Below are 11,449 nucleotides of genomic sequence, written 5' to 3'. Positions count from 1 at the left end.
AATTTTCACGCCAAATCTTGCTCTTAATATAATGTTTACACCTATACATCTTTGCATTTAAACAATCATTAGTTTATTACTAGTTTATTTTGACATCAAGAAGTCAACCTCAGTATTTTTCCATATTTTAAAGACCTATGAAACTACTGCCAAAAATTTTTTATATTTACTACATGACAAAAACTGATTATTCAACAGAAAATTGTGAAGATAAATAATCTATACTCTTACAGTCTTATCTTTCAGTCCGTTATCTAAAATAACAGTAATTTTAAATTTGATTAACTTAGAAGATAAGAATTTTAGTTTGATACGTACAATTATAATACACATTTTAATACAATCAACTTAATAGAACTGAAAAAGATTACCTATTACTAACTATATTTTACTGATTAAACAAAAATTTGCATAGAACTTATATTAAAAAAAAAATAACAAGCTTACAATTAGACATTAATATATGTGTGTGCACGTAGCAAAAAACATATTTTCTTATATATGTACTTTACAAAATAGTGATATTATTAATGACCTAAGCTATTGAAAGTCAAAGCTGCGAGTTAGTTTTTATCAAATTTATTAGGCTAAGGGGTGTGGGGGGTGCGAGAGGGGGCGCGAGTGGGGGCGCCAGCCAATAATATTGTGACGTGTGGCAGAGAGAGAAACTTGATAAGATGGGTGTTGGTTGTGGTGCTCGCGCCCCGGGCCATGGTGTGGAGGGGCGCGAGAGGGGGCGCGAGCGGTTTTTTTTTTATTTTTTTATAAATATATTAAAAAAACGAATTATTATAAAAACTCATAAATCATCAATGTGTCTTCTTTCTTCTCAAATCAATTCAACCCAATGGCTCTCACATCTAAACTCCACCCATCTCCATATCCAGTTACCCATTTCAAAACCCCCAAATTCCATCAATTTCACATCATCTTCACACTCTCCCTTCACCGAGAAACACTCAATCGAACGCTACAGCTGCCGGAGCTGAAGAATCGAACGCTACAGCTCCCTCAAAACGAATCCGGTCAAAACCCATTACCCAATGAATCCAATTTCTCAACCCGAGATTACGAAATTGCCCTTCAGCTGCCGGAGCTGAAGAATCTGTTGCGGGTGTTGAGGGAGAAGAGGGAGAGAGAAAGTGGGTATGAGAATTCGGCTGCCGGAATTTTTTTTTTTTAATAAACAAAGAGCCCAACGGCTCTATTTACGCATTCCCATGCCGTTCACGAGCGCTACACCCCTTGCGCCTGCCTCTTTTTCAGCGCTCGCGCCCCTCTCGCGCCCCTCTCGCGCCTCGGTGGTGTGGTGCTCGCGCCCCGGGGCGCGAGCGGCTGTCCTCTTGCGCCCTTTCTCACGCTCCACACCCCTCAGCCTTACTCGAAACAAATCTAAGATTAACAACAGCACATATGATGATTTCATTCGATTTTCCAAGGGTCAAAATGCACATATAAAATAGCCTTAAAGCCCAAAATGATAAGCCCCATTATAGCAAATATCCAACTTTTTAGAGCCCGTTCAATAAGATTAACAATTTTCAATATAGATATCTTTAAGTAATTGTGTTTAGTGCTGATTACATTTAATAAGAAAAAGAAATAATAAATTATGCAGTTGTATAACCATCTTATGTAAGATAGATAAGACAATATATGCATATTGTATAAAAATGGTTATAAAATAGTTGTATAATCATTTTCATACAATAAGCATAATCATGATCATAATCAACTCATTTGTAATAAAATAATACAAAATTTCACCTCTGAAATATGATATATGAACTCAATACATATAAGTTATCCAAACAAATTTTCATTTTAGTAAAAAGATAAAAAATTACTTCAGAAAATATGATATTTGAACTCTCAACCTATCAATTATTCAAACAAATTCCAACTAAAGACGGATAATCGTTACAAACCGACAACATCCATGATGAAAACAGCTAATGCGGGAAAGAGACCCATAGTGTATAACTGTATATGCTACACGTTATAATAAGTACTGATTTTCAATAACAAAAGCCAAAGCCAGTATGTCTGAACTCAAAATGAATTCTCAATACGGTTTGCTTAGGGTGCCACATTTGTTGGGTTGGCGGTTTGAACTCGAACACAACTCAGATAGTTATTAACGTTAAACACATTAACTTTAACCCCCAAACACTGAATATCTAGTTGTGTTTCAAGTTGGCCCTTTTCATTTATGAATTAAAGGGATTGTTAGTGACTTAATAACAATTTAAACAACTAATGACTCCATCTCAAATGAAACTTGTGTTTTTTCTTTTGTAATTAGTGTCTTATAGTTTTCATTTCTTATCTCGTATTCTCAAATAACACGGGTTTTTTCTTTTGTAATTAGTGTCTTATAGTTTTCATTTCTTATCTCGTATTCTCAAATAACACGGATTTGAGTTTACATGTTTAGCACATGACTAAAAGAACCAATATTGGAGAACAGATATATGAACAGATATAATATTAAAAAATATTAATAAATAAGGCATCTTCATATAATTGGTTGACTAGCTTATCAAACATCATCTCACATGAACAAACTCACCGGATGCTCTTTCGTCACTCTTCTCTCACATCCTGGCATGGTATGCTATCGAGTGTCACACTCCTACACTCATTAACACACTCATGTGGTGCTCGCTCACTACGGCTTAACTTAATGTCGCTGTATGTATTATAAGCCATGGGTTTGAATCAAATACAAATAAAATTAACATGCTAATTGTGATAATCAAGTAGAGTAATTATATATACAAGTAGAGTAATTATGTAATTACATTAGAGTATTTACATAATTACTCTATTTGTATATATAACTACTCTAGCACGCTAATTTTATTTCAAGTTAACTTTCCTCATAAACCATAAACCCAAATGCAATTTAAACCCATCTATTTATAATTTGATCGGTTCGGATTATGTCGCATCTAGAAAACTTCTCTCTCCATATACACTATATAACAAATGGAATATCAACATTAAAATAGGTAGAGCATGGTCTTATCATTATACATAAAGCAAAATAAAAGTTAAAACAAAATAAATCATCCTCATCAATGTATCATAGAAACATATGAAATCAAAGAAAAAGTTGAAAACTGTATCTTCCCTCTACAAATGGTTTACAATCCCCAACACAGGGAAAATAAGTTGATGCTTTTCCTTTATGAATATCGCGCTTTATCATACACTTTAACCACCGCTCACGGTTTTGAGAACATCCCTTGAGTTAACGATGAGAAATCATAATCTTTTGCCGACTGGGATGAAGATGTAGACGATACCTGGGTAGTACTAGACTGCGGTTTGGATGCTCCAGATGACCCCATGTTAAAAGAAGAATTTTGCCCCATAATTCCAGGTGGCGTCATGCCATTGGTACTAGTGTTCATGCCCATTGTGTATACGCTGATTATACCCAAGAATAAAGAAGCTAGTTAAACTAAAATTCTCAAAAAAACATAAAAGCTTGGTGTAAACATAATCAAGTTAAAATTATACCCAGATTGTGGAACCTGAAATGAATTCCCGACTGGATTCGCGGCTCCCATGTTTCCCATCTGGTTAAAATATGTAAATTATATGAGAATGCAAGCAAACTCTCGTTTATTCGGCACTACTGTTTTGTTCGGTATTAACATTTGAATGGAAAATATTCGGGAAAAAGAAATAGACGGAATTAAACCTAGACAAAAAATTTTACCAATTTACCCATAAATATGTTATGTCTTAACTCTAACCGTCAAACAAGTTGAATAGAATAAACCGCTTTAAAAATGTTAAAACCTCATTTTACTAAAAAATTAAAATATCACTGAAACAATTGATATTTACTAATTACTACTTGCTAGCTGACTGTTAAAAGTGTTAACAGATAAGCCTCTAAACAAGAAGTATTTCAGATGAAGCCAATAGAGGTGTTTAGGGTCCATTTTGGCCAGTTTTTGGGACAAAGTAAAAACCAAGCCATCCAGGTTGAGTTGGTCGGGCGGTTTTAGCCGTTTGAACCGATATTTTCTTATCGGAAATAAGCAGTTAGAATTAAACTTATAAAATGATATAGAAGGTTTATGAAATATTTATATGATACATAAACATAACTGAAGATTCAAAAAGTGAAATAAAGGTTGAACGGGGGGCGGTTCAGCAGTTCCAAGTTTTCTAAACCATCAAACGGATAGTTAAACAGCCAAAACCAAAGCGTACAAATCTCAAACCGGCCAACCTGCTTTGATTTAGATAGTTTGGTCGTTTCAATGGTTTATGAAATCAACACAAATGAAGACAAGGTAATTTTGTTTTCTGATCTGATTTAGGTGCCTTTTTTCTTCATCAAGTTCCTCCCAGCGAATTAAATCCTTCGTTGATTGTTATGTTTTCTAAAAGTTATGTTTGAAACTTTGAATGTTTATGGGTGTTTTGTTTGCTTTTTTTAAATTCACTAGTAATTAGGTTTTCTATCTATCCTTGATTATTTAAATTATTAAAAGTATCCCCCTTTTCTGCAAAATTTTGTTCTGAAAATCAAGTGAAATTTCAATCAAAAGTTTTGTTAGCATTGTGTAGGGGTGTTCAAAAAACCCACGGCTCATGGCTCGCTCGAAAAAAGCTCGATATAAAATCGAGCGAGCCGACTCGTTTTGTAATCGAGTCGAGCTCAAGCCTGGGGTGGCTTGGCTCGATGGCCCGACACATAGGCTCGACTTGATAGCTCGTGTTATATGCATATTATAATTATAATTTAATAATCATTAATAATAAACATATTATATACATGATGGATGGTGCACAAGCTAGCTGTACAAATTTAAAACTTTCCAAAGGTTAGTTTTTGTTTCCAAATTTTACTTTCCAAGCTTTAGTTTCTAATTCCGCATAACGATTTCGTTTCCAAATTTTAGTTTCTAAACTTTGAAATTATCAAGTGAAATCACCAAAGATGGCACATATGATGTAAATCACGTTTTCCTAACATGGACCATTTTGACCCGACCTATATTGATAAGAACCCGTTTTGACCTAAACCAAATTGAACAATTTTTAAATCGGCCCATTCTGACCCACCACCCAACCCAACCCACCCGTTTAGCCAGACCTACCAAAAACCAAAACCACAGTAAATGAGCTTTATACCTGCTGCAAATATTTATCTAATTCAATTTTTCCAGAAGCTGGCATCTGCTGCATTCCTGGGATTTGATAGCCGATATTTGGCCAATTTTGATTGGACGAATTTGTAGCAGTGCCACCAGGCACTTGTTGCCCATTCCCGACTAAATTTGGCAACCCGCCTGATTTAGCTGCAGCAGCCATAAGCAGGTACTGCTGTTGAGCTAGCATAGCAAGTTGCTGTTGATGAAGAGCATACGGTGATGTAGTATTATTACCCTGCTAAGTTCATAAAAGAATATAAATTAATTATTATTTGTTATTTATGATGGTTATCTAAACAAAAGAAAAATAATGTTCACCAATTGAAAATGTAGCTAATAAACAACCAGTATAATCAACTTTGTTAATGATAAATGGTGAAAACAAACAAGCTTATAGTGCTCTAGTTTTTAACTTTCTTTATAAATAAATTAGTGCGTCAAATATGATAAACAAAAACTATATTATTCTGCCAATAAATCAAGTTTTGAATATAATGATTTACGAGATTTTATAGTTAAAAGTAAATTTTGGAAAATTCTATCCACGTTAGCCAAGTTCTGTTAAAGAAAAACACAAGCCAAATTGACTCAATTATAAGTGAACAGGTTGAAACAAGCAACCTCTGTTAGGCCCGTAAACGAACCAACCAAACACGCACAGGACATGTTCGTGATAGTTCGTTTAACTTTAACCAAAACGACCAAACATAAACATTTAAACACACAATGGTCTCTTGTCTGTGTTCGTTTGTAAAGAAAATGAATGTGTCCGTGTTTGTTCATTAACTACATAAATGAAGTGTTGACAAACACCAACGAACAAACATAACTGTACATAAATTAACGAATATAAACAAACATAACTGAGTGAACACTAATTAAAGTAAACGTGAAGGCCTAAAAATATAATATTAAAACTAGTCTAATTTGTGATGTGTGATATTTTAATTTCATAATGCATGACTATGTTGTAATGGGCCTAAAAAATTAAAATGAATACATACCTTCTCAAAAAGACTCATAATATCATTTTTAACATCTTTTTTAGGCTTTTCTGGTGCAATAGGTAGTGAGACAGCAGGTGAATCTTTAAACAGATCTTCTATTCCAGAATTGGGCTTTGGCTTATTGTCAACAGGTTTTGTAAGGTCTGTGGTCCCTGTGGTTGGTGCTTCTACAGCAGCAGCTGCAAATAGTCAAAACACATCACAATGAAAGTCAGTCAGCATCGATAAGTCAACTCTGAAAATAGAGTGTTAAATAATAATAACAACAACAATAAAGTGAAACATACATTGAAATCCAGCCCATAGATCATCTGTAGAAGCTGCTTCTGGGACTTTCTCAGTAGGAGCATCATCCATAGATAGCATGTCAAAAAGATCAGTAGCAAAATCAACTTTGGGAGGAGTGACAGTTTCAACAACCTCCTTTGCCACCTCAGCAGACGGAACCGATGGCTCAACTTTAGTTACTACCTGTTGAGTTATTAATAATTTTTCAGAACATAGAACATATGACAAATACAAGATGAAACCTATATATTAAAAGAGCGTTGAGAAAATCACTGATGTTACAAAAGCTTGTTGTAAAGATGGTCATTGTGACCGATTTACTTATGAACGGGTCAATTTGGTTTGTGTTTAATCTCAAACAGGTTGAACGTAACCCAAAGTTTACTTTTAGTACACACAAATATACAATCTTTAAAATTGTTTCATTCAAGATTTAAAATGCTACTGTAGTAAAACTGTTTGTGTAATCACAATTAACAGATTAACTATTAATAAATTTTTAACAAATGAAAAAAAAATGTTGTTAGCCAACCAACCCAGACTGTTTCAGCTAAAGTGTGCACAAAACCAAAGTAACCGAACCATAACCCGGATAACCAATGTAAAAAACCAAAATAACCAAACCCAATAAAAAACGAAAGTTTGGTTTTAAGTCTTTTAAAAAAATAATATTTCAGTTCGGTTTCAATTTTGCTATGACAAAAACCGAAAAACCCAAATCCGAAAGCCAATTTTTAGTACCTGGCTGAGAAAGAGTTGCAGGTGCGTAAAATAGAAAAATATGCTGATTTAAATAAAAATAATAAAGGGTGCAGTCCAAAAATGTTAGTTCCAAATGTGTAATAATACATCAATCTATAAGGCCCAATGTCATTATTTTGGGCTACTTTTTTCAGCCAAAAATTTTCAAGCCCAAATGGTAAAAATGAAACAAAACCGAATCCATTGTGAAAACCAAACCCAAATTTTCAGTTTTTGGTTCGGTTTGAGCCCAAAACCAACCCAAGCCGAAACCGATCTATACACACCCTTGGTTTCTGGCTTTCAGCCTACACTAATATATAACCCGTTTCAACATTTGTCTGTTTTGACCCATTACCCAACCCGCCCAGATTGCCACCCTTAATTGAGTGAGAAACAAGGTTACATACATGATCAGGTCCTTTTGGAGGCACGCGAAGATTGATTCTTCCAACGGGTGTGTTGCTTTTGTTCGTATGTGCTTGAAAACTCTTCCTTTCATTAGCAGGACTCTCGACGGGCCTAACAGGGCCTTTTTCTTCTTGGGCTGCAGGAGGTGAGATTGGTCTTCCACCTTTAGCAATCCATCTCTTGTCTTCATATCTTTATAAAGCATATGGGTTAATAATATAGACCATAAAAAATATGAAAATAAAGTGGCATCAAATTGTTACGTCAAAGATACATACTTAGCACGAATGAAATTCTCAATGCCTACTCTATCATAATTCGGTGGCAGCTCGGCTTCCCAGTAACTATTGGACCTCTCATTTCCCATAGCTGAAAAAAATAACGCAAAATCATATAACACAATTTTAATGAGAAACATAGAAAACATGAGAAGCATATGTCTTACATTGGATGAATGCAACTTGTTCAGGAAGCCATGTGTCCAATGTAGCCGATCTCACCTGCAAAGAGGTGCATCAATGGATAATAAGAAAACAAATGTTTGTTTTTGCTAACAGGCAGTTTAATATTTAGCAAATAAAACTAACAGTCATAACTATTAGTTATTGTTACCTTTGATATGTGGACCCCAAGGCTTCTGTGGATACCAGAGCATTGCATGCATATAAAGATGCCTAAATTCACACTAGCCCATCGAGGACCTCTGCCATGGAAAGGTCAGTATAAGCATCTGATGTACTGATATAACTAGATAATAATTAATAAATACACTTTGATTAACAATGTCATTAATGCTTCACATACTTGGTTTTGCAATCAGCACATTCCCTGTTCTCAGGCAACTTAAGAAGCCCTTCTAGTATCTGAAAACGAGAAAATCACATAAAACCAGTCAAACGCCTGCACAACCTTATGCATAGAACACCACTTTTAGATCTAGAATGCTCAATCTTGATGACCAAATCTACAAACAGATGATAGTTTCTCTTCTATATCCTTAATCTTCATCATCCAATCATCTCAATTTGGTAGAACTAATACTAAAACAGTAATAAAGGATTGGAGTCCACCTAAGAAGTTGTAACAATCACTTTCTTTTAAATAAAAAGAAATGTTTTATAGATAGACCGATTGTAACAGGCACAATTATATGACTATATCTACAATAACCGTCTCTTGATTCACCCTTTCCTGATGAGTGAATGCAAGAATGCCTAGGAGTTTGAGCAATTGAATCAAAATCATTCAAATGATCATTTAGTGCCTGCCATCTTTCTCTTGTTGCGATCATTGATGCATAAGTTTGATTAATCACATGATCCATCAATACAGCCCAGTGTATAGTAAAATCATGATTGCTAAGTGATCAAAAGCCTTGTAAGTAAATTTACATATGAAAACTTTATCGACTACATATACATATAAAAGCTGTTCTATAACTTCTATCTACAGTCTGCATATCACAAAATTAACTCTTACGAACTAAATTTGGATAACTTCCTCACAGAGAATCAATCAGCTTGCAAATTATACTGATCTTAATTACTTCTTATATTCAAAAGCATATGATGCAAAGCTGCAGATCTCTGAAATCACTAAACAGTAAACAACGCTCAATCTTAATGACCAAATCTACAAACTCATAATGGTTTATCTTCTATAGCTTATCTTCATCATTTTGATAGCACTAGCATCCAAAGAGTAATAGAGAATTGGAGTCCACCTAATAAGTTGTAACAGTCACTTTCTTTTAATTCAAAACAAGTTAGTGGATAGATAGACCATTTGTAACAAGCAGAATTATATATACAATAGCTGCCGCTTTATTCACCCTTTCCTTATGAGCCAATGCAAGAATGCCTAGTAGTTAGCTGAATCAAAATCATTCAAATTATCTTTTAGTGCCCACAATCTCTCTTGTTACAATTATCCGTTGTTATAGCCCATTTTTGTAACAAAACCATACTTTCCAAGTGATCAAAAGCACTTTCTAGTAAATTTATGAATGGAAATACTCATTTCTTACTTGACTAAATACAAAATCTTTTCTGCCTACAGATCACAAATTAAGTATTAACAACTAAGTTTAGATAACATCCTCACAGAGAATCAATCAACTTGCCAATCAATCATATTGATCTTAATTACTTAATAAATATATTCCAAAACTTATGATGCAAAGCTGCAATTCAACTATTCAACAAGCTGCAGATCTTAAAAGTCACCTAAAAAACCTATTAACCAGCTGCAACCGATGAATCAAATCAAATCAAATAACCTCACAAGCTGCAGATCTCTAAGAATGCCTAGTAGTTAGCTGAATCAAAATTCATTCAAATAATCTTCTAGTCCCTGCAATCTTTCTCTTCATACAATTAATGATGCAAAAGTTTTTATTACATGATCCATTAGTATAAGCATGGTTTTAGTGAATGGAAATACTCCTTTATTTAACTACATATATACAAGCTGTTCTGCCTACAGATCACATGTTCTGCCTACAGATCACAAATTAACTCTTGAACAACTAAATTCAGATAGCTTTCTCACAGAGAATCAAATCAATCAACTTGCCAATCATACTAAACTTAAATACTTGTTATAGTACAAAGCTGCAATTCAACTATTCAACAGGCTTCAGTCTCGAAAATCACTAAACAGAAAACCTATTAAACAGCTACAACCGATGCGAATCGAATAACCTAGCGAACACCTTCGATCCAGTTCCAATAGCCATTCATCACAAGCACTCAAACTAAATCAAAAACAAATCAGCTAAACCTAAACTAACAATTAACCTAAAACTCTTATTAACAACTAAACTTAAATAAATTGCTCACAGAGGATCAATCAGCCAATCAACTTGCCAATCATACTGACCTTAAATACTTCTTATATTCCAAAACAAATTATACAAAGCTATAATTCAACTATACAACAAGCTTCAGATCTCTAATCTCAAACTAACAATTAACCTAAAAGCCTATTAAGCAGCTGCAACCGAAGAATCAAACCAAACCGAATCAAATAACCGAGCGAACACCTTCGATCCAGTTCCAATAACCGCTATATCACGACTACTTAAAACTAAATGAAAAACAGATCAGCTAAACCTAAAGTCAACAATTAACCTAAAACACGAACAATTAAAGACAGATCAAGTGAAATAATATCAAGCACAATACCTTTCGGTGCTTAGCATTGAGCTCCTTTGAGACGCCAGCCTTCTCGTTCATATCTGCCGATGTAATTTATAACGAACAATCGGTTCCGATTGAGTTTGAGATTGAGATCTGTGGTGACTCGACGGCGATGAATTGGATCGCCGGAGTGAGATCGGGATAGACAGATAGATATTTTGGCTGTTGGTTGTTGGTTTCTGACTACTGACTCCTGCTGCTTGCGGCGTGTGAAGGGGGGTGATTATTGGGTACGGGTTTGGTTTTACACGTGTGATGGAGGCTACGCGCACTGCCTCGGTCCGGTCCTACACCTACTCACTGTGATATATGGTTTTTTTTATTATTATTTTATAAATTTTGTGTAATGATTTGATATTTTGAGTTTAGAAAAATGTAAAACTTTTGATTTATATAAATGTTAAAGATTTAGAGAAAATTATTGTTTGCGTCCCTGTGGTTTTAAGGCAGAGACACAATGAGTCGTCAAAATTTTTTTAGAACTGGTTGAGTCCCCATGGTTTCAAAAACGAACCATTTGAGTCTCTGCCGTTACTTAACTTTCAGTGTAAAACTTTCATTTTACCGAAACCACAGGACTCAAATTGTTCGTTTCTGAAATCACAGGGACTCAAATGGTTCG

At 34.5% G+C, this 11,449-nt stretch overlaps 1 protein-coding gene across 2 annotated transcripts; it reads right to left on the bottom strand.

Moving 5' to 3' along the window:
• Positions 1-3,033: 3,033 nt before the first annotated feature.
• On the bottom strand, positions 3,034-10,929 carry LOC143602480 (ADP-ribosylation factor GTPase-activating protein AGD5-like). Of its 2 annotated transcripts, none has more exons than XM_077079565.1 (11): positions 10,813-10,929; positions 8,432-8,490; positions 8,240-8,330; positions 8,073-8,127; positions 7,906-7,996; positions 7,627-7,819; positions 6,475-6,658; positions 6,185-6,366; positions 5,161-5,418; positions 3,529-3,587; positions 3,034-3,435 (listed from the first exon to the last, which is right to left on the bottom strand). In XM_077079565.1, exons 1-11 carry the CDS (start codon positions 10,861-10,863, stop codon positions 3,231-3,233), a joined length of 1,428 nt encoding a protein of 475 aa, XP_076935680.1. In that variant the 5' UTR covers positions 10,864-10,929; the 3' UTR covers positions 3,034-3,230. The 2 variants fall into 2 exon arrangements, with proteins under 2 accessions (XP_076935680.1, XP_076935681.1); XM_077079566.1 differs by having other exon boundaries at positions 5,161-5,415.
• Between the last annotated feature and the right edge of the window lie 520 nt (positions 10,930-11,449).

Source organism: Bidens hawaiensis, unplaced genomic scaffold (assembly GCF_021521415.1).
Source record: "Bidens hawaiensis isolate Kalapana, Puna unplaced genomic scaffold, B.hawaiensis_p1.1 tig00058999_1, whole genome shotgun sequence".
Taxonomy (NCBI): Eukaryota; Viridiplantae; Streptophyta; class Magnoliopsida; order Asterales; family Asteraceae; genus Bidens; species Bidens hawaiensis.
This window is presented reverse-complemented; position numbering and strand designations above follow the sequence as displayed.

Excerpts from the sequence above, each read along its gene's own strand:
- LOC143602480 (XM_077079565.1), bottom strand. The coding sequence starts at position 10,863 with ATGAACGAGAAGGCTGGCGTCTCAAAGGAGCTCAATGCTAAGCACCGA. Across the intron at positions 8,331-8,431 it reads TGTGCTGATTGCAAAACCAA|AGGTCCTCGATGGGCTAGTG; the intron begins GTATGTGAAGCA and ends TTTCCATGGCAG. Across the intron at positions 6,659-7,626 it reads CTCCAAAAGGACCTGATCAT|GTAGTAACTAAAGTTGAGCC; the intron begins GTATGTAACCTT and ends ATAACTCAACAG.